The 24266-nt window shown below is 41.1% G+C and overlaps 1 protein-coding gene across 1 annotated transcript in view; it reads right to left on the bottom strand.

Annotated features, from left to right (window-relative positions):
- The window catches only part of LOC132833290 (uncharacterized), a 120843-nt gene that overhangs the window by 73638 nt on the left and 22939 nt on the right, over positions 1-24266 (bottom strand). The window contains exons 5-12 of the mRNA XM_060851454.1: positions 21904-21960; positions 20309-20380; positions 17373-17502; positions 15467-15606; positions 11718-13310; positions 11321-11482; positions 11138-11242; positions 5598-5750 (exon numbers count right to left, since the gene is read on the bottom strand). Of these exons, the coding sequence (XP_060707437.1) occupies positions 5598-5750; positions 11138-11242; positions 11321-11482; positions 11718-13310; positions 15467-15606; positions 17373-17502; positions 20309-20380; positions 21904-21960 (2412 nt within the window). The remainder of the gene's footprint in view (positions 1-5597; positions 5751-11137; positions 11243-11320; positions 11483-11717; positions 13311-15466; positions 15607-17372; positions 17503-20308; positions 20381-21903; positions 21961-24266) is intronic.

The raw sequence follows: 24266 nt of genomic DNA, 5'->3' as shown, positions 1-24266 counted from the left end.
AGACATTGAAGAGTATGACTCTGAGGAGACTAGAAAGCAGGACGGGAGGGAGGGAGAGGAATTAGCATGAAGATAAACATATGAAAGGGCATTCAATAGAACTTTGTATTATGTTGGTCATTGTGGAAAGTAGGGAGAGTAGTCATTTAAAATTGGGACAAGAAGAAGCTTCTTCAAAGGCTTTTAAATTGTGGGAATTCTCTATACCAAATCTTTCAATTCATCTGAAGCTGTGTTAGCAGACAATTGAGGAATATGGCAAGTGGGCAAGAGTTGAAGTTCAGGATCAGTCATGATCAAACTGAATGGCAGAAAAAGCTCAACAGATCATGTAATCGACTCCTACTCCTGTCTGCTGTGCTCTGGAAAAGGTTAGGGATACCAACTTGGAAAGCATTGAATAATCAAGTGTGCAGGAAAAATAATTGCGTGCACAAAGTTTTTAGCACCTGTTGCCCTGAGCTAGTGATGGAGAGATGTCGTGCTGCAGAGCCAGAAGGACGCAACATATTTATTGGCCAGACATTGAGGAGAATCTGCCAGCTGCTAAGACACAGAAAATAAGAAAAGGGGACCAATTGGAATATTAATTGGGAAATACATTGTTAAAGCAATTTTTATAATAGACGGTTGGGAAGTTATGAGCTGAAATAGGACAGCTCTGTGGTTAGCACCGGTGCCTCACAGCGCCAGACCAGAGTTTGATTCCAGCCTCAGGCAACTCTCTGTGTGGAGTTTTCACATTCTCTCCGTGTCTGTGTGGGTTTCCTCTGGTTACTCCTGTTTCATCCCACAGACCAAAGGCTTGCAGGTTAGGTGGATTGGCCATGCTAAATTGCCCCATAGTGTCCAGGGATGTGCAGATTAGGTGGATTGGCCATGCTAAATTGCCCCATAGTGTCCAGGGATGTGCAGGTTAGGTGGATTGGCCATGCTAAATTGCCCCATTTTGTCCAGGAATGTGCAGGTTAGGTGGATTGGCCATGCTAAATTGCCTCATAGTGTCCAGGGATGTGCAGATTAGGTGGATTGGCCATGCTAAATTGCCCCATAGTGCCCAGGTATGCGCAGGTTAGGTGGACTGGCCATGCTAAATTGCCCCATAGTGCCCAGGGATGTGCAGGTTAGGTGAAATGGCTATGCTAAATTGTCCCATAGCGCCCAGGGATGTGCAGGTTAGGATGGATTGGCCATGCTAAATTGTCCCATAGTGCCCAGGGATGTGCAGGTTAGGTGGATTGGCCATGCTAAATTGTCCCATCGTGCCCAGGGATGTGCAGGTTAGGTGGACTGACCGTGCTAAATTGTCCCATCGTGCCCAGGGATGTGCAGGTTAGGGTGGATTGGCCGTGGGAAATTGCCCATTGTATCCAGGAAAGTGCAAGCTGGTGGGTTAGTTATGGGAAATGCAGGCTCATGGGGAGAAGGTAGAGGCATGGGTCTGAGTGGGATGCTCTTCAGAGCGTTAGTGTAGACTCAGTGGGCCGAATGGCCTCTGTCCACACTGTAGGGATTCCATGATTCAATGCAATCAGTCATCAGTCAGCAAAATAAATGGTAAGAAAATATCTTTTTGGTATCTGTGCAAAAATTGTAATGACCTCCGTCAAGAAGACATTTTCAATTTTGTTACAGATAGACAACAGCACAAAATCGACCCCTAATAGTCAACCTGCATTAAATCTTTTATACTCTGCGAGAATAAAAAAGGTGAAATAAAATGCAGTTATACAGCACACGGGTCAGATATTTGTAAAACCTGGTAGTAACGAACTGGGTCAGGTATCTGTCAGAAACACAATCACAGATCAAGAAAGGCTAAATTCTAAGTCAGAAGTTAAATCAGTTTTAAATAATTTGTGAAAAATGATAGCTGAAAAACCTGATTTTTAAAAATACTTGAAATGCAAAATTTCCCCACATATTGCCATTTGATTGTGGCTTGAATTATACAGTCAAAATCGTAGGTTTGTGATTGACAACATTAAATGATTCAACTTACTGCAACTACCTCTTTTTTCATCACATTGCACCTTGCTCTGAGACTATCCAAATTTCTGCTCTGTTCATTTAAAGCAGAAAGTTGATTTTTCAGCTGGGAGTTCTCTCTTCTTAAAGCCATTTCAACTCAGACTATAAAGCAAGTGCACACTCAGTGTCAGACTCAGCAATGACTGGACAACTTAAACAATTTCTGTTTGGGAGAAGGGTTCTCCAAAAATATAGTGCACTAGTGCTTAGCAAGCAAAGTTGAGAACCGTCCAAACTAATGAGATATATGCAACTGTTCTGTCAGTCAGCCCAGCTTTGTCCTGCAATCGAGCCAACAGACTCTGTCCACAGATGCTGTCAGACCTGCTGAGCTTTTCCAATGATTTCTGTGTTTGTTTCTAATTTACAGCATTCACAGTTCTTTCAGGGTTGTTTTGTTTCATCTTTGATGAATGCAGTTGCATTCATCTTCTGGGACCTAATCAAACCGAGATTACAAACCTAGCTCAACAGAAAGAATGGCAGCCACTGTACATTCTTTCAAAGAAGAACGAGCACATCTGAGTCAAAGCTGATCCTCACCAAAATCCTTTTTGAGTTAAGGACCACAACACAACACTTTCTTATCAAATGGAAAAAAAGGTCTCTTAATGGTCATGTATCTGCTCATAAAAACTGGTCAATCTCAGGAACAAATAAAACTGCACATTTTGTGGATTGATTAAAGTTCCCCACCCACTCTGGGTTGATTTCTGGTTAAGAAGACATTAGCATGTTTCCTTCATTACTCAAACCTTTGCGTGTAGGAGTTGGGACATCATGTTGAGGTTGTATAAGTTGTTGGTGAGGCTTCTTCTGGACTACTTTGTGGAGTTCTGGTTACCCTGCAACTGAGTTATAGTCCACCAGGTTAATTTGGAAGTACTAGTTTTCAAAGCGCTGCTCCTTCATCAGGTAACGAGTGATGAAGGAGCAGCACTCTGAAAGCTAGTACTTTCAAATAAACCTGTTGGACTATAACCTGGTGTTGTGTGATTTTTAACTTTGTCCACACCAGTCCAGCATCGACACCTCCACATCATTATTAAACTGGAGAGGGTTCAGACAAGATTGACCAGTTTTTCCACTGGGGCATAGAAGGTTGAAAGGTGATCTTATGGAGGCTTATAAAATCATGATGGGCATTAGTAAGATGAATGACAAGGATCTTTTCTTTGCAGTGGTGAAGTTCAAACCTTGAGGGCATATTTTTAAGGTGAGAGGATAAAGATTTAAAAGGGTCATGACGGCCAACTTTTAACACAGAGAGTGGTTTGTGTGTGGAATGAACTGCCAGAGGAAACGGTGGATGCGGATACAGTTACAACATTTAAAAGACATTTGAATATGTTCAAGAATAGGAAACGTTTGGAGGGATATGGGTCAAGCACAGGGAGCTGGGACTAGTTTATTTTGGGAACATGGTTGGTGTGGACTGGTTGGACCAAAGGGTCTGTTTCTGTGCCGTCTGACACTGACTCACTGAGCAAGCACTTCGGGTGCAATCTGAGGTACAGCTAAAAGATCTTGTTGCTCCCTCTGCTGGTAAATGTCATAACTGTAAATGTGCTTCAGTAAAAGTCACACAAATGCACTGAGGACATAAATGCATTTCTGATAATTACTCATCTTTTACTCTACAACTTATTGTATCACAAAATGCTAGAACATGCCCTGCTTATTCTTCTGGACTGTGTAACTTGATTTTAGTTCGGAAATAAAATGTTGAGCTTGGAATGATAGTTTGTAATTATTAACGATATTTGAAAGAATAGTAAATGAAGCTATGTGATTCATTGAAGAAGATGATTTTACACAGGTTAAAACAGGCTGTTAATGAGCATTTGGTGTCAGAAAAATAAGCAATGTGTAATGTAGGACCTATCAAATTTCAAACAATCACTATGCAGCTGACAAAGCTAGTATTGAGACAGTCTGTTACATGCGGACTGGTGATGGAGGCCATTGGATTAAGTAGTCATTTTATTGACTCTCAACGAGAAAGGGCTTGTTTTGCTGCTCCTTCAGTTTTGCTGATAGTGATCTAAGAAATTTTACAATTTTACGACAGAGGCTGTTGTTAATGATTTTATCTGGCATTTCCAGACAAAGCAAAACACTTCCAAGGCAGGTTGAGTGGGGAAGGATGACCATTAATCCAATTCACTGCTTTGCAAAACACCTTGCAGCCTGTTTAACACTGATCAATAGGAAAGGCTTGTGCAGCAGGAAGAAAATGCTGTTGTGTATGATCAGACCTCCAAGAGTTAACACAACTCCCATCTTCTGGATTTTTTTCACTGCATGAGGAAGTATAATTACTATTTAGTCTGAACAAGAGACCAATGGATTAATTTACAGCAGAGGGCACTATAGCTACAGTAACTGGCATTCACAGGATGAACAGCAGGGAAGGACTGCAGGAAGTTTTGCTGCTGAACATGAGGATTAACAGTAATGGGAAATTAATGATATTTTTAATTGAAGCCTCATTTTGTTTGATACATGTATTTTCATAAAAGAAGTTGCTGCTCCTTAGGAAAGTGCAATCTAATGACTGCATCAATATGACTTTATATTAAAAAAGAGTTTTTTTACAAAGCTATAATCAACAGAGTGGAGTTAAGCTGGCAAGACCGTAAAAATCTGGGCTCCATTCCTCTGGGTTTAACCATTTGTTTATACTGATTCACTGACATCAGAGATAGGAAGTTGGGGGGTATTATAATTAAGCTCAAAGCCTCTGGTTTGGCAAAGGGAAAATCAGCTGATATGTCCACCTCTGGATATTTTCCAATGATGTCTCCTTGAAATGAGCTTGTGTACACTGACTCACTACAAAATTGGAGCTGTCATTGTCGCTCGGCTCAAATTGACCAGTTTTACCCATGGCATTAACTATTTGAACAATGCACGGCAGGGTGACTGGTGCTAGCAGATCTTTAAAAAGTGCCGATGGGACTGCAGGAATTACAAAGGGAAAATATGCAAGAAAATAGTTCACTTTAAAACAAAACTTTCTGGTACACAGCTTCACTGTCAACAGTAGTCATGACTGTTTCACTTTCAATCATTTTTAAGTTTGATCACCCAGTCCACTTGAGCTGCCTCAGACTGTTGACTGTCCATCTGCAATAGCAAGTTGGGAAATGGCTTTAACATTGAACCACAACTCCTTTTAGCTGAGCATGGAGTGATATTGAGCATTACAAAAAGTGCACAATTTAACAAATCCCACAGTCTCATTCACAGAGCCTAGTTATACGCATAAAATGTTTAGCATTTATGTAATTTAAATTGTTAGTAGATATTTTAAGGATACAGGTGGTAGGTATGTAAACACTCTTTGTACAAGAAGAATTTACATATTCTGCCATTAAGGTAACAATGGTGGAAGAGAAGGTGTGCTGATGGTGCAGTAGTAATGTCCCTATCTCTGAGCTAAGAGGCCTGGGTTCAAGTCCCACCAACTCCAGGTATGTGTACTAATACCTCTGAAAGGATGGGGATTTGAAAATATCTACAACGGGGGAAGGAGGGCTAGGGGTTGGACAACTTTCACTTACTTCTTCCATCCGATGAAATTTCTCTTTTAGGCGCCCCTGCTCTCTCACAGTTTTCCTCAATCTTTCCACCTCTGATAAAACCTCTGTTAGCTCCACCTGGACCTTGTCAGCTCGGGACTCTGAACAGCCCACCTCTCTTTGCCACTTCTGAGCCTGGATTCAAAGGAACACAAAACAAAAATCATAACGACTCTGTTCTATGATATATGTGACATTTCTCCTCTTTACATTTTACATTTTGTTGTTGACAATCTGATTATCTGGGCTAATGAAACAGAGAGCAAAGAAATACAAGCCTGTCCCTTCTGATTAGTGTCAATGTTTATCTACATTGCAGATAATCAGGTCAGGAAGACAAATTGATTATGATCCATCTGGTGGAATAGTCCTCAATACTCAATTACAGATCGAAACCTGGAGAATGGTTGCTAACCCACTGCACTCTTCCATTGCACAGATGGTTCAGCTTATCAAGACAGTGCCACAATGTTACTGAGTTAAATATCCTACAACAGCAGGTTATAGTCCAACAGGTTTATTTGGAAGCACTAGCTTTCGGAGCGCCGCTCCTTCATCAAGTAGCTGTGGAGCAGGATCATAAGGCACAGAATTTATAGCAAAAGATTACAGTATCATGCAAAGAAAATGATTGAAGAAGTAAGGGAAAGTAATCCAACTTTTCATCCTCCTTCCACCATTGTAGATATTTTCAAATTCCCATCCTATTGTTACACACATCTGCAGCAAGTGGGACTTGAACCCAGGCTTCTTAGTCAGTGGTAGGGACATTACTACTGCACCACATAGTGAACAAACCTAGATCTCTATTATGTCTTTTATCTTTTGGAATGAGTTGCAGGTTTCAGTTAATTAATATGGAAATCCCAGAACTTCTTTTAAGTCACATTCTCGATATAACTTAAGGTTTTATAAAAAAAGGTGACATCTCAGCTCAGACACTGTATTAAAGGTCTGAGGTTAGAGTCTGTCAGCATCACAATCTTGAGTCAGACTGGTTCTATTTTCAAATTGGAATTTATAAAATATTACATGGATTGACTGTCTGCATTGACTGCCTGCAAATCGTGCATTTTTTGAGCAAAATAGAATGTATCTGCAAACATAATTCTGCAAATACAAATTCACCCCATCAATTTGTGTGTATGCGCATGAGAGAGAGAGAGAGCGTGAGTGTGCTTGTGAGTACGAGTGTTTATGAGAGAGTGTGTGTTTGCATGTGTACATGCTTGGTAAGGTTTGTGTGTGAGTGTGATGGAGTATAAGCCTGTGAGAGGGTGTGTGCATGGGTGTGAGTGTATGTGTGCTTATGAGAGAGGCATGGTACATTGGTGAGACCAAGCAGATGCTATGACAACAGATGAGTGGACACCAGACATCACCAGACAGAGTTATTCCTCCCAGTCAGGGAACACTTCAGCGGTCAGGGACATTTGGTCTCGATCTCCGGGTGACCATCCTCCGAGGCAGACTTCGGGTCAGGCAACAACGCAGAGTGGCTGAGCAAGGGCTGATAGCCAAGTTCGGTACCCATGAGGATGGCCTCAGCCGGGACTTTGTGTCATTGTCATACTACAGGTGACCCCATTGCACTGTACACTCTCTGTCTCACAGACACACACAAGCACACATACACACACACACTCTTATATACTCATACATTCATGCAGTCCCTCTGTCATACACATGCTTTCTCTCATGCACAGACACATACACCCTCCACACTCACACCCACACTCACGCCCACACTCACACCCACCCTCTCAGAGGCTTATGCTCCATCACACTCACACACACATTTTACCAAACATGCACACACACAAACACACTCTCATGTGCACTCACATTCACATGTGCACACTCACCCTCTCTCTCTCTCTCATACACATACATGCATGCGCACACAGATATGAGTCTATGGGGTGAATTTGTATTTGCAGAATTATATTTGGGCATTGTGCACTGTTGACTAGGTCAGCATTTATTGCCAATCCCTAACAGGCCTGAAGAAGGTGGTAGTGAGCTGCCGTCCTGAAATGCTGCAGCCTTGGGGTGTAGGCACACACTCACAGTGCTTCTGGAAGGGAGTTCCAGGACATGGTTCCAGTGGCAATGAAGGAACAGCATTATAACACCATGAGGATGGTGAGTGGCTTGGTGGAAGACCTGCAGGTGGTGGTGCTCTCATGTATCTGCTGCTCTTGTCATTGCAGAGGTAGAGATTGTTGGTTTGGAAGGTGCTACTACACTGCATCTTGGAGATGGCACACACTGCACATCAGTGATGAAGGCAGTGAATGTTGAAGGTGGTTGATGGGGCAACCATTAAGTGAGCTGCTTTTTTCAGGATGATGGCAAGCTTCATGAGAATTGATATCTGAGCAAGTGGAATATACCACCATACTCATGATTTGTGCTGGGAGCAAGAATTGAGGGCCCTAGTCTGTGCTTAGTTAACAGATGGAAATGAAAAGCATCTAAGGACCACTCTCATATTGTGAGGAGAATACTGAGTGAGGCTGTGAGGTCTCCTGGTGTTAATGTTCTTGTCAATACTTACTGTATAACTTCACATTGATAAAAGTGAAACATGCAGTGAATTAACGCCAGGAATACCACATCAAAGCACTCAGATAAAATTAACACAACCAAACTTGCCAATAAATGATGAGAAATTGTTTAAAGTGTTAGTTTTTATGGAGCAACTTCAAAAGATGAGAGAGAGGTAGAAAGATTTAGAATGGGTGTATCCATGGCAGGTAACTTGACAGTTTCCTCTTCCCCAACTCTTCATGTGGAGCTGCATCCCTGAATCTATAACCCATAGCAACAGGTTCATAATCAGTGCCAGGAAAACCTTGTTGCAAAAACATAAAAAATCATGTCTTTCATCTACCTCTTCTGTCACTAGATGTGGGGAGATTAATTCTGATAACTTTTTTTTCATGGATATATGATTAGCATTTCCTCTCCCTAATTGCCTTTTGAACTGAGAGACTTGTTCAGCCATTTAAAAGGACAATTAAAAGTTAACTACATTGCTTTGGGTCTGAAGTCTTATGTAGGTCAGAATGGGTAAGAATGAGAGACTTCCTTTCCTAAAACATGTCCCTGAGGATCAGGGGTCCAGAATCAGAGGTCACGGGTCAGGGATATGGGGTAGAATGTTTAGGACGGTGAAAGAGGTGAGCCTGTGGAATCCTCTGCCATAGAAGCAGTTGAGGCCAAAGCACTGTATGTTTTCAAGAAGGAATTCGGTACAGTTCTCAGGGCTAAAGGGATCAAAGGCTATAGAAAGAAAGCGGCAATAGGGTACTGAGTTGGATGATCAGCCATGACCATGTTGAATAGCAGAGCAGGCTTGCAAGGCCAAATGGCCTCCTCTTGCTCTTACTTTCTCCATTTCTATGTTAAAAAGTATTAGTGAACCAGATGGGCTTTTACAACAATTGACAATGGTGTCACGGGCCACCACTTCAGAGTCAAATTTTCAATTCCAGATTAATAAATAGAGTTTAAATTCCAACAGCTACCATGATGGGATTTGAACCAATAACCCTAAAGCATTAGCCTTGTCCTAAGTACCACTGTCCTTACCTACCCCTCAAGAAGAACACAAGGGAGTTCAGGCAGCAGCATATTGAAACAGTGGGCTACAAAGAAGTAACTTGCAGTCATGGAATCAGAATCCTTTTTTAAAATTCACTTTTGAGACATGGGTACCACTCCCTGGGTCGACATTTACTGCCCATCCCTACTGGCTTTGGAAAAACTGGTGGTGAGCTGCCTTCTTGAACCATTGCAACTCATGTGCTGTTGGTAGATCCACAATGCCAATACTGATTGAGGAAATTTCAGGATTTTGACTCAACAACACTGATGGAACAGTGATACAATTCCAAGCCAGGGTGGTGAGTCACTTGAAGGGAACTTGCAGGTGGTGGTTATAGGATTAGATTCCCTACAGTGTGGAAACAGGCTGATCGGCCCAACAAGTCCACACCAACCCTCCGAAGAGTAACCCACCCAGACCCATTTCCTACTAACTAATGCACCTAACACTATGGGCAATTTAGCATGGCCAATTCACCTACCCTGCACATCTTTGGACTGTGGGAAGAAACCGGAGCACCCGGAGGAAACGCTGCAGACACTGGGACAATGTGCAAATTCCACACAGACAGTCACCCGAGGCTGGAATTGAACCTGGGACCCTGGTGCTGTGAGGCAGCAGTTATGAGGTGATACTGCATTTGGGAATGGAAAAGGGGAATATAATTTAATGATCAGCGCCTGCACATAAGTCAGCAGCTTTCCAAAAGGAGAGGAATTTTCCCCTATAGTTGGAAGTCAAAATGTTTTACCAAAAGCAATGATTTTCAGCCTCCTAGTTTCAAAAACAAAAGCATAATCACAATTAGAAGAAGACTAGATGGGAAATTTATTTCTCAGACAGAGAGATCAGAATAAAGCACTAACTGACAAGCTCTTGATTGGACTGGCTTGCTTCATGAGCTTGCCTGACTTATTAATGCAAATGCAAAAGATCATTTAAGCTGGAGAGGATTCAGAAGAGATTTATCAGGATGTTGCCGGGGAAGGAAGGTTTGAGTTATATAGAAAGGCTGGATAGGCTGGGACTTTTTCCATTGGAGTGTAGGAGGTTTATAAAATAACAAGAGGTATAGATAGAGTTAATGGCAGTTGTGTTTTCCCTTGGATTGGGGGAATTTCAAGACTAGGGGGCCCATTTTATGGTGAGAGAAGAGAGATTTAAAAGAGACGTGAGGGGCAAATGTTTTACATCAAGGGTGGTTCGCAAATGGGATGAACTTCCTGAGGAAGTGGTAGATGATGGTACAGTTACAATGTTTAAACATTTGGATAAGTACATGACTAGGAAAGGTTTGGAGGGATATGGGCCAGGAGCAGCCAGGTGGGACTAGTTTAGATTAGGATTATGTTCAGCGTGGACTGGTTGGACCATAGGGCCTGTTTCCATGCTGTATGACTCTATAACGCCAACAACTATTTAAACTTGGAGATTGATACTTGATTTTTGATACTAGATTTTTGAAAAAAACTGAAGTTAGAAACAAAAGGCAGTAAGTAATTATGTGAAGTGGGACAGTCAGGGATTAATCAGATAATCACTGCACAGATTGCCTAAGACAATTAGATTAGATTACTTACAGTGTGGAAACAGGCCCTTCCACCCAACAAGTCCACACCAACCCGCCGAAGCGCAACCCACCCATACCCCTACATTTACCCCTTACCTAACACTACGGGCAATTTAGCATGGCCAATTCATCTGACCTGCACATCTTTGGACTGTGGGTGGAAACCGGAGCACCCGGAGGAAACCCACGCAGACACGGGGAGAACGTGCAAACTCCACACAGACAGTCACCTGGGTCAGGAATTGAACCCGGGTCTCTGGTGCTGTGAGGCAGCAGTGCTAACCACTGTGCCACTGTGCCGCCCATATTGAGCCGTCTAATAAAATGGTATGGTTATACCTCAGTTTTTGTCTTGTCCAGTTCTTCTTGTTTTGACTTCAGCTCCATTTCTGTTTTCTCAAGTAACATCTCAAGTGCATTGTTCCTTTCGATCAACGGCAGCGTCTGATATTTGAGAGATTTGTTTTACAATGTGTAATAGATCAAGAAAGGGATGGAACATTAAAAACAATAATGGATTACCTCAGTCACAGGTTTCTTAGCTGGGCTCTCTTTCCCCTGCAAAACCAGCCCCTTGTGCTTTAATTTTATGTCAGCAGTTGCAGATTTCTCCTCAATATCCATCAGTTTTCTTTGTAAAGTATCATAATCCAGCTTCAGCTTTTTCAGGGCTTGATCCTTTTCCTGTAATTGAATGCAGGTCGAGTAATTAATGACACATTAAATTGAGATGGTAAGAGTTAAACATATCACCTCTTTATGTTTTCTTTTAACATTCCTCTAAAGTTCTAAAAATTTTGAATAATTGAGAAGAGAGTTAATAATGTGAACTACATTAGCAGTTTAAGTGATCTTTAAAAGGAATATTGTATCAAGCATTCATAATGATCTCATTCCACCTCACTCTCATTTCTCTTACCTTAACAGTACTTTCCAATGACTTATTTTTGTCAGAATAATTAACGACTTCAAAAGCTACATCATTCACCATTGCATTTTCTTCCAAGCATGTTTCTGTGACAGTTCCAGTTTCTTCAGCAAGGTATTTTTGGTCTTCTGCATTTATTTTGCACCTCAAGTTCTGGTAATCGTTAGATCCTCCCAAGGGTTTAACTATTGATGACTCTGCCAATCCATCATTTACTGTATCATTCTGTTCCCGCAGATCCATATTTTGTTGCACTTGGCACATTTTCTCAGTCTTGTTCCTGTCATCTTTTTTGAAGGTACCATCTTGTATTGAATTGTCATTTTGTTGCTTTAATTCATCTTGCTTAGTTATTTCACTTGTTCCCTGGGCTCTCAGCTCTTTAACTAGACATTCCTTCAAATTTATCAAGTTGGTATTCTCATTTTCCAAATGATTTATTTTGTCTTGTACCGCACTGCTCTCAATAAAGTACGTCTCTACTTCACTTTCCAATTTCCTGACCTTTGCTAAAAGATTTTCATTCTCTCTTGTTAACTGGTGCACAGTTTGGTGTATTATTCGTGCCTTCTCGTTCTCCAGTTCATTAATGTTTTTTAGCAGATGCTCATTTTCCTTCATCAGCTCTCCTTTCTCTTGCTTCAATCCTGTCACTGTGTCAGCGAGTGTATTATACTTGGATTCCAGCTCTGATACTCTTTCCTTCAGCTCCTCATTTTGTGTGCTTAAGTTTTCAACAATTTGATGACATTCTGCTAAGTTCTGTGCACTTTCTTTCTGCATGCAGCTAATTGTGTCTTCCAGTTTACTCTTCTCGTCTTTTAGCTTAGACATTCTCTGTAAACATTCCTCATTCTTCTCTCGAAAGGCTGCCTCCAGTTCTCTTTGGTCAGATTCCAGTTTTGCTATCCCATTTAGCAGCTCTTTATTTCGTTTTTCCAGAACCTCATTTTCTTTCCTCAAGTTGTTTTTCATGGATTCTTTCTCCTGAGTCTTTTCTTCGGTTATCTCCTCGAGCTTCTGAGATAATTGGTTCACTTCGCTATTTGCAAGATGCAATTCATCTGCTAATTTACTTTTCTCTTCAGATACATGAAGCAACTGGCTGTTTGTACACTGCAAATGCTGACCCATATCCACCTTCTCAGCCTGAAGTCTCTGGAGTTTAGCCTCAAGTTTTCTAATGGTTTCAGTCAATGCCTTTGGGTCTATACTAGCAAGATCTCCTTTCAAGTTGAAATGTGTCTTAAGTGGTATACAAGTAGCTGTATCACATTCAGTGAAATCTACAGTCTTCTGTGCAGACAGACAAGTTGATTTTGCACTCGTAACTTTCTGACTCTCAAACTCTAATTGATCAGATTGGGACTCAACATTAGTGATTTCCACAGGAACAAAAGCCTCGCTGTATAATTCATTGCCAATTGCTTGGTAGTCTTCACATTTCTTGATTGCTGTCTCATTGATCTCTTGCTTTTCAGCAAAAGGTGATGATAGATCACAACTCAACGAGTCTCTTCCTTCATGGTCCAACAATATGGCCAGTTCCTTTTGTATCTCAGAGCTCCGAAGAATTGCTCTGACCTGAAATTAATATTATGACAAATTATGCACTGCTTTGCATATCTACATAAATTAAACATTCAGCAGCAAACACAAATGCACAGGACAATAAAGAAATCCAAATGAATCAAAAATAATGTTTTTTTTGCCTGGCTAGTCTATTTTGATTGGCTAACTGTGTACATGTTGCTGGGTTTATTTGATGGGCAGGGCCTAGCACAAGAGGAGGCCTATGGGCTGGACACAATGATGCAGGTGCAGGTGCCTAATGTGGGATGGGAGGAGTTTGATGGAGAACGAAACTAATGGAGAGTAAAGGCCGCCCAACAACAACAGTAGATTGAGAAGATTGTTCCCAACATGGGCCTGGATGGGATTGAGGGAGTGTAAAATAACTCCACAGAGCCCAGTATCCTGTCACCAAATCACTCTTTACTTACATGTGGAAGGTCCCTGACACTGATCTAGCTCCCTCTGAGATGTCTGACACTCCTGTTCTTATCTGTCAGCCAGGGGTTGCTGTTTGGACCAGATTAACACCCCCAATCAAGGAACTCATATTCATTGAGATCCACCTGGCTGACCTCATTACAATCACTACAGAGGGACGAAAGAAGTGGGATGGGGATGGCATAAGAAGGGTGAATGAGATGATTGTTCTGATTAAGTGTGGCAAAATGTCAGGGACAGTTATTTGATACAACAAATTATTCAAAAGTTAGTCTTAGTATTAACAATTAAGATTCACTGGACCCGAACAAATAATTTTAGAAAACCTGCCCTGAGAGTTCATAAAATACAACAGCCTTAATTCTACAGATGAAAATTATGACAACCATCTAAATCCTCCAGAGTTTCTACTTTGTCTAACTCCAATGGATATGCCATCAACCAAGTTTAGACTCAAAGAATCCCTACAGTGTAGAAGCAGGCCATTCCGCCAATTGACCCTCTGAATAGCATCCTACCCAGACCCACATCCCTACCCATCTCTACCATGACTAACCCATCTAGCCTGCACATCCCTACACACTTCGGGCAAGTTAGCATGGCCAATCCATCTAACCTGCACATCTTTGGATTGTGGGAGGAAACCAGAGCACCCAGAGGAAACCCACGCAGACCCGGGGACAATGTGCAAACTCCACACAGACAGTCACCTGAGGTTGGAATCAAACCCGTGTCCCTGGCGGTATGCAGCGGCAGGGCTAACCACTGAGCCACTGTTCCAGTAAACCATTCGAGGAAGGATCAGTTATAATGTTACTACACAACTTGAATCCCAAACAATGGAGTTGTTTAGCTCTGGTGGCTAGATAGCTGGTGAGTGATGCAACCAATGTGGGTTCAATTCCTGTACTGGCTGAGGTAACTACAAAGGACTCTTCTTCTCAACTTCTCCCCTGAGGGATGATGGCCCTCAGGTTAAAACCACCACCAGTTCTGTGCACCAATCTAATGAGAGAACTGACTTATTAGTTTGGTAAGACCATGATTTATCCCAAATGAAGATTGGTAGCTGGAAAGCTGTTTTCTTGGATGATAGATTACTGTAGCAAATTATGGCATTATAACAGATGGTTTTCACACAACTAGAGTGTTTATTTATTGAATAGTATTGAAGCCATCGACGTAAATCTGCCTTTTCAGCTCAGGAGAAACACTTTTTCAATTACACTTAAAGTTCAATAACCAGACTGAATCATAAGGCTGATCTCTTGACAAAATGTGGAGTTATGTTCCTAGGCCTGTTTTTACACAGGGATAGATCTTTACCCAAGAATGAAAAATTTGAATTCTGCCATTTTCCTCTGCTGAAATAGTAATTAGAAATTTTGTTTTAGAAGCAGTTTTGTTGCAACAGTGACTTGAAATTCACTGAAAATATAATATTTGGCATTACTTAGTTTACATTGACATGAGAAAATCATTATTGTTGAACTTTATTTTATGCATTTGAAATGTTTAGTGAACACTGTGGGCATTAAGGTAAAATATGCTCACGCTGGACAACCATGAATTGCTCCAGTTTTCTTTATCTGGTTCAAACTCCTATAACCTCAGGTCAGATCCATACAGCACACTTAGTTATGAAGTAAAACAAATATGTAAAAAAAATGATACAGTGATTGGACATTTTTCATCTACATTTAAATTTACTCGGAGGTGTTCCCTACCTTCTCCACATCCCCGGTTCTAAGAACCTGCATTAGATCTGCCAGTAGACAAGAGTTTGCTTCAAGAAATGGGATTATATGTCCTTCCTTCACAGCTGCAGATAATTTTGGGTAATCGCAGACACTTTCAGAAGCCAATTCTGTTAAAAAGCACACAGAAAATGACCAAGATGTATTAAAATTTTCACTACCTCAATCGAGTTATGTGTTTCATCTTTTTTTTTCCCAAACTGGTAGGAAGGACTGTGCTATACTTTTTAAAATCAATGAAGATCAGAGGAAACCTCAACAAATTATGTAAAAATATTAAGTTTAAATCACGATAAATTAAATCCATAGAAGATCTGTATCCTAGCATTGCAAATTTGATCCAGTCAGTCTTCTCACACATTAACATCAGTACCAGACAAGGAGGTTTAGTTAAAATATCCCCATAAACAAACATATTAGTCTGAAATTAGAGATGAGGAGGAATTTATCAAAAGTTTATATCTAGTAAGTTAAAAATCACACACCAGGTTATACACCAACAGGTTTATTTGAAAGTTGAGAAGTGTGGCGCTGGAAAAACGCAGCAGGTCAGGCAGCATTCGAGAAGGAGAATTGATGTTTCAGGCATAAGCCCTTCATCAGGAATGTGGTGGGGAGGGGCACAAGGGAGCTGAGAGATAAATAGGAGGAGGGGTGTGGGGTTGCGGCTGGGGGGGAAGGTAGATTGGAAAGTGATAGGTAGATGCAGGTGGGGGTGATGGTGATAAGTCATAGGTAAGGATGGAACAGATAGGTGGGAAGGAAGACAGACAGGTAGGACAGTACAAGAGGGCAGTGCCTGGTTGGAGGGTTGGATCTGGGATGAGGTAGGGAGAGGGAAGGTGAGGAAACTACGTGTATGACACTATTACCTTTTGCTATAAATGCTGTGTCCTATGATCCTACTCCACTAATTCCCTAATGAAGGAGCAGCTCTCTGAAAGCTTGGTACTTCCAAAAAAACCTGTTGGATTATAACCTGGTGTTGTGTGATTTTTAACTTTGTCCACCCCAGTCCAACACGGGCAGCTCCACATTATATCTAGTAAGGCAGAGTAGGAGGTTTAATTGACAACTGAGAGAGGTGCTGATGTTTCAGAGGTCAAGTCTTCACTTTTCTTTCCAGTTAATACGCAACTTGAACTGCTGAAATCTGGGATGGACATCAAACACAGAGGAAGAGAGCTCTCTCCCTATTTTTGGCATGGCTAGTCTCAGAAATTTGTCAAACAATAAAATGCACAGGCCATGAACAGGATCAGTGTGACATGCCCTCTTATTTTATAATACAACAAGGAGCGTTATAAGCATTTTACATTTAGATAAACAGAACAGATTTGCAGTTTACAAAAAGGCCTGCCTCACCAGAACATTCATTTCCTGGAAGGAAGATACACATGTGAGAACCCCTGTGAAACTATGGCGTCCAGGTGACAGACAAAAGACCCTTCTTTGTTATGATCCCTGGCTCATGTTGTATGACTGCATGTTTGGGCAGTAAAGGGTTTCCTGACTGTGGGGGATGCAAGATCCATTTGCAACCCAGGCAGGTGACCTAAAAGACAATGTAGTGTCCATCCAAAACCTTCAGTAAGGATATACTGGAAAAATGTTTGAAAAGAGATTACTTAACATTAAACATGAATTGCATCAAAATAAAGAAGCTTTGAGAGAAGATTTATGTGGTATATTTTGTAATACTGAAATGTTTAAGCCTCTTGAAACAAAAAAAATTAAACCTCACTTGGTATCATGGAAAATCATTGTTTTACCATACAAGTCCATAGCAAATATAATAATTGACAATATGATGTACATTGATTAAAGAAATTAAGGAGGTTGACTGAAGCATGTAATGTCACGTACAAAGACCTACTTGCAATGATCAAGGCCTCTTGAACGCACTGTCCAATGGACGGAGTCTGAGTGGTTTTGTTCCGAGCTGAGTCCAGCACAGCTGCCCACTTGCTCTGCAACAATTCTTCTCGAAATAAAATGTCTCCATTCTGATTGAGACCAAAATACTTAAAAGTTAGTGGATCCTTTTTGAACTGAGGCCTTCTATGTAACCTATGAACATCTATGTAATTAATATCTAGCATAGATCTTTGCCACAATTAAAGGTAATTTTCACCTTTCTGTTCGAAACTGGCAGAGTGGTTCACCAGCCCCTTATACAAACTCCCCACATTTTACTTCCTTTGGAAATTAAGATCACACAGGTGATCAATTCTCAGTTTACTTCCTAAATAGGAAAGTTATACTCATTAAATCTGGAGATAGTGGATTAAATCTGAAAGAAAAACAAGTCAGATTTGTAACTGCTTTATTGATTCAAATAACCTGAATTGAGTACAGGAGTTGGGAGGTCATGTTGTGGCTGTACAGGACATTGGTTAGGCCACTGTTGGAATATTGTGTGCAATTCTGGTCTCCTTCCTATCGGAAGGATGCTCTGAAACTTGAAATGCTTCAGAAGAGATTTACAAGGATGTTGCCAGGGTTGGAGGATTTAAGCTATTGGGAAAGGTTGAATAAGCTGAGGCTGTTTTCCCTGGAGGGTCAGAAACTGAGGGGTGACCTTGTAGATGTTTATAAAATCAAGAGGGGCATGAATAGGATAAATAGACAGTCTTTTGCCTGGGGTGGGCATGATCAGAACTAGAGGGAGTAAGTTTAGGGTGAGTGGGGAAAGATATAAAAGGGACCTAAGGGGCAATCTTTTCACAAAGAGAGTGGTGCATGTATGGAATGAGCTGCCAGAGGAAGTAGTGGAGGCTGGTACAATTATAGCATTTAAAAGGCATCTGGATGGAAAAATGTTTAGGAAGGGTTGAGAGGGATATGGGCCAAGTGCTGGCAAATGGGACTATTTTAGTTTAGTCAAACCATGTTAGTTTGACGAAGGGTCTGTTTCCATGCTGTACATCTCCATGACTCTATGGTTAACTTAGTCAATAAAATAGAAGAGAAGGCTACCACTCACAAGAAGACCACACAGAAACCAACACCAGAACAGCTACTCAACTTTCTTAAAAAGCTACCAATGTTGGAGCAATAACTCAGATTATGTTTTCAACCAGTTTCAACCGCTAAAAAGGTTGCTTGAACAAGTCATTCTTCATTCATTATTAACATGTCGCTGTTATTAGCACGGTCTAACCCTAGGTGACCTTGAGCCGATTACAGGGACCCCTCATCTTTCAGTCTTTTCTAGTCCATAGTGCAATAAACAGGCGATTCTAGAATTTTGACTGAGTTATAACGAAGGAATGCAACACATGCCCAAGTCAGGATGATGTGACATTTGAGGGCACTCTGTTCATGCCCATCATAATTACGATTAATTTTTCTTTAGGTTACAGCAAAACATACCAAACCATAAAGCTCTTGCTCATTCAAATAGCATCCTTCATTGCTCAATTTTTCAGCTGAACTGGATAAGGCAAGATCATTTTTTTTTACATTGTTCTAATTTCTTACCAGGAGTATACCCAATACTACAATAATAATATTCAAGTGATGGATATGAGCCACGCATTATCTTCTCAATTACTATCAGCATGTCAAAACTGAATGCTGAGTCAATCTCTTCACCCATGGTACTCAATACTGTCAGCTCTCTTTGTATTTGGCAGCACTGATACTAAAGAAATGTACTAAAGTAACTGGAGGAAACGTGCTATAATGACCTAAAATGGTAACACTCGTCCACGAGGCTACATCATGCTTTGAGTCACAGTGTCTTCACAGTGGGGCAGAGAAGGAAAGCAATGGAAGACAATCCTACACTATAATATGGAACATCCTGCCTTATCTCCCCAAAGAGCTGTGGGTAGCAAATGGTGACTTGAAGGCCTATGGCAGAAATCAGTGACCCTGAGTAGGCAAGTTTCTCAAACTGAAAGACAGCAATTGACCAGAGAGTGCAGTATTTCAATTTTAATACACATTGGGGATTTAGACGACATAAAGAAAAGAATGCACAAAATTAGCATTTATTTTCCATCATAAACTTCAAGAAATTTTACTTACATAGGTCCAGCTCTCCACAGGAGAATTGAGTGTCCTATTTGTTATTCGGAACTAAAGAGAAATTCTCTAGCATGGGGGTAGATTAAACTGATCTGTAGCAGAGGTGCAGTGTGTTACTGGAAACAACACAACGGGAAACGTAATGTCGAGCTGATAGCTAATTTATAAGGATGTCACCCATATCAATGCTAGTGCAAGAATACGACGTTTTGCCATACAGCAAGCTGACATAACCAAAGTGATTGGCTGTGTAACCAAATCTGAAAGGTTTGATCACTAGCTTCTCAAAGGGGATGTACATAGGCCGCTGGAACTTACATACTTCACATAAGTGCATAATCGACGCAATTAACGTCATGATTTTGGATTCACTTCATCAGTTGGGATCCCCAGCTTCTGTTCCAGCTCTCTAGAAGGACAAAGTGCCCCAGCCAACTTTACTTCTACATAAAAGAATCTGAGGCTACAAAACTAATTACTTCCAAAGATACGTCTTTGCGGCAGGAACTTCTTCCAACAGGGAGGAAAAGCTCTGATTCTGCAGCATAGGAAAATCTGGTACTTTCATCACAAAAAATGTCATAGAAGGCCTTTTTGAAAATTCTGGAAAATATCTGCTTGTTTGTTTCATGTAAGCAGTTCGGAAAAGCATATTACATTTAATAGTATAATTCTATTCATTTGCCAACATTAGTATTAAGGGGTACAAAGCATAAATAAATCCTTGTGTTGCTGAAGGTGAAACTCCTATTTCCTGAGTTTCTTCTTTTTTGTTACCTGCAGCTGGGATCGCAAGTGAGTTAAGGAGTTCTTTAGGTCTCTGTATCTGTTTGGTGAGGTTTCCTCATCCTACAAGAGCAAGGAAACACAACATCAATTTAACTGTGATAACGCCAATGCAAAGTTTCATTCTCAACAATTGTTTTGGCAGAGTTTGCAGTGGACTGTAAAGAGTTTGAATGTTCATTTTGGCCTAACCCACTTTGAGCTTTGAATTTCGACATATCTATTTGAAAAATGCTTCCTGAAGTTGGGGGTGGGGCGGCAGGACCAGTGGAAGAGGAGGTGTGGTGTCAGATGAAACTTTGGAGTTGTGAGCTGTGAGGCAGCAATAACTACTCCAGAGTTCTGACCATGTTATCACCATTATATAGCTGTACTCCCGCTCTCAATTTTCACTCAGATAATGTTTAAGCTTCAAAATGGGGCAACAGAGGGAAGAAGTTTTGGAATTCCCAACAAATTAATCACACAGATTATAATTCATGGCTCAATGACTTATTCTACCAAAAGGACAGTCTTATAAAAATATCTGTATTGATGGCATATAGTCAATAATGTGGGTTCAATTCCCATTCCCATTCCCATTCTGAGGTATGTTTGAGACCTGAATGTGGTTCTGGAAAAACACAGCAGGTTAGGAAGCATCCAAGGAGCAGGAAAATTGATGTTTCAGGCAAAAGCCCTTCATCAGGAATGAGGCTGTGAGCTGAGGGGGTGGGAGGGGGATGGGGATGAGGGGAAGGTAGCTGAGAATGCAATAGATGGATGGAGATGGGGGTAATGGTGATAGGTCGGAGAGGAGGGTGGAGTGGATAGGTGGGAAGGAAAATGGACAGGTAGGACAGTTCAAAAGAGCGGTGCCGAGTTGGCAAGTTGGAACTGGGATAAGGTGGGGGGAGAGAAAATGAGGAAACTGGTGATATCCACATTGATACCGTGGGGTGGAGGGTCGCGAGGTGGAAGATGAGGTATTCTTCCTCCAGGCTGTACATTTCAACTCTCCCTCCTACTCTGCCAAGGACATGCAGGTCCTCCTCCATCGCCACTTCCTAAACACCCTCCTCTCCGACCTATCACCATTACTCCCACCTCTCTACATCAATCGCACTCTCAGCTACCTCCCCCCAGCCTCAGCTACCTCCCCCCAGCCTCAACCCCCTCCCCAATCGCACCACTTCCTCGGCTCACAGCCTCTTTCCTGATAAAGGGCTTTTGCCCGAAACGTCGATTCTCCTGCTCCTTGGATGCTGCCTAACCTGCTGTGCTTTTCCAGCACCACACTCTTGAATCTCATCTCCAGCATCTGCAGTCCTCACTTTCGCCTACGTTTGAAACCTGCTACTTGTTTCTACTCAGATAACAGCTCAATATTTTCATGTTACACTGGGGAAGACAGTATCAATCTGACACCCACAAGTTACAGAGATAACTTTGATCATCATCTTCAGCTGAAAACACTGATAAATACAGCTGCTCTCCAGCACCAATGGAATTGAGCATACAACCTCAAATAAGACACAATTCTTGCATTATTTTCCTACTAAATTGCACTAACTTTCTGCAGAATAATTATCAGAGTCTGTGCTTACCATGTGCTGAAATACTGCACTGCAGATGCTGCTCAGGTGCTTACACTTGGAAGTTACCTAAAGCAGAAAAATAAGAATTTCAGCAATTGACACCTGAATATGGCAGTGGGACTGTATTCTCCCTTCAAAATTACAGGACAACATGTTTCACGCTCTCAAATTCTCTCTTCCCACGTGCATAGTTGCTTTAGTATGTGTTAATATTGGTTAGGTTCCCATGTTTTTGTAGCTGAGTCTTGGACATGGAGGAGTTTTTTTTGTCCCTTGTGAAATTCCCTTCCAGTGTCATGTGGAGATTTTGTGAACTAGTCGCACCAGTTATAAAGTGAATTAAAAGTTATAATTATTGAGCTCCAGCACTGCACCTCTGAGGGAACATGACAAGGAATGGATTTTCTTATTGCAATAACAGCTTACATTTGTCTCGAATCGTGGAGTCATTTATAGTTCCTCTCACGTAGCAAGCTGCTTTCTTCAGAGAAATGTGATCAAACAACATCTGACACTATGCCACATGACAATATTAAGGCATCGACCAATAAATTGCTTACATCCTCTTTCAATAGACGAGGTAGGTTTTTAAGAGCACCTTAAAGGAACAGAGAGAAGTTGAGAGGTTCCAGTAAGGATTTCCAGAGCACGGCACCTTAATGGGCAAAGGTTCGGTCATCAATGCAGTGGCTGAATTTCAGAATGCTCATCAGGCCTGAGTTTGAGGAGCTCTGATATTCCAAAAGGTTGTAACACAAAGGAGACTACAGAGCTAGGAAGGGACAAAGTCTTGGAGAGATTTTGAAACTGGGAGAAAACAAGGGAGGATGAAACCAGATTACACTTCCATTGTATACAGTTGTTTTGTTAAATGTAGATCAATCTTCATAATTGATTCTTGTTAACTTTAAAAGAATAGCATTCTACATTTGATTTATTTTGACATTGAAAATATGAACTGCAGTTCCATTCTACTTTTCTATCGATTATTAACTTCTTCTAAGTATTCCTTGACACACAAGTAGAGTCTCCTCTATATTGGAAAGGTGAGAAACAGAAAGCAGGAAACAACAGACAAGTTAGCATAATAAAAAGCGAAAGAGCCGCACATGCTGTAAATCAGAAACAAAAATAGAAACTTCAGGAAAAGCTCAGCAGGTTTGGCTGCATCTGTGGAGAGAAGTCAGAGTTAACATTTCAGATCGAGTGACCCTTCCTCAGAATTGATAGTAGCTAAAAAAGGGTCAGCTTATATGCAGAAGATAGGGAGGGAGGAAGGGGTAAGGAGGAAATGTTAGGTGAGGGTAGAGCTCAGAGAGAGAAGAACTGTTGGGACAGACAAAGGAGTGGATAATGATCTGGCTAGGAGGGTGAAAAGCTATTAATGGGGATTATTAGTGCTAACAATGGTTGTGTTTAATAGCAGACTGTGATAACAAGGCCTAGTGAGTTGGAGTTGGGATAAAGACATGGGAGAGTTCAAGCCCTAAAGTTATTGAATCAATATTGAGTCCAGAAGGCCGCAGCCCTCGAGCAGAAGATGAGGGTCAGTCGACCTGAAACATTAACTCTGACTTCTCTCCACAGATGCTGCCAGACCTGCTAAGTTAGCTTAACATCTGTCTAAAGAAAGGTGCGAGAATCTATTATTGACAATAACAGCAGGCTACTTAGAATATCTCAGTGCAATCTGGCAGGGGTAACATAGTTTTGTGGATTTGATTAATTTATTAGGGTTCTTTGATGAAGTAACAAATGAAGTTGAGAAAGGGAAATCTGTGGATGTACTGTGCTTAAAGGTCCAGGAGACATGTGACAAGCTGCCACATGAAAGGTTACTTCACAAAATAAGAGCTTACAGCTTATGGAGAGCCAAAGGAAAATCCAGAGTAGGCATAAATGGTCATATTTTAGCTGGCAAGGTATAACAATAGCAAGCCAATGTAATAGTGCTGGGGCTTTGACTACTTAAAATCTGTATTGGTGACATGAATGACATGATCAAGTATTGTTTTTAAGTTTGCTAACGATCCAAGCAGCATATAATTCAAATGAAAAGACATTACAGAGCTTTGAGGAACAGAGGGATCTAGTATATAAACCACAAAAAGTTATCAGTCTGCAGGTCCAGCAAGTGATTAGGAAGAAATATGGAATATTGCTGTAAAAACTGGAAATGCTGGAGATATTCAATCAGGTTTGGCGGTTCTTTGGAGAGAGAAACAAAGTTAACATTTCAAGACCAATATGATTCTTCTTCAGATCCCCTCGTTGTTTATTGCAAGTGGAATTCAATATAAAAATTAGGGAAGTTTTGTTACAGCTATATAGAGCCAAATTAAGATTGCTGTGTAAAGGTTTGGCCTCCTTAT

The sequence above is a fragment of the Hemiscyllium ocellatum genome, chromosome 36 (genome assembly GCF_020745735.1).
Source record: "Hemiscyllium ocellatum isolate sHemOce1 chromosome 36, sHemOce1.pat.X.cur, whole genome shotgun sequence".
NCBI classification, from domain to species: Eukaryota; Metazoa; Chordata; class Chondrichthyes; order Orectolobiformes; family Hemiscylliidae; genus Hemiscyllium; species Hemiscyllium ocellatum.
The sequence above is the reverse complement of the archived record's forward strand: the minus strand, read 5'-3'. Positions and strand labels throughout refer to the sequence as shown.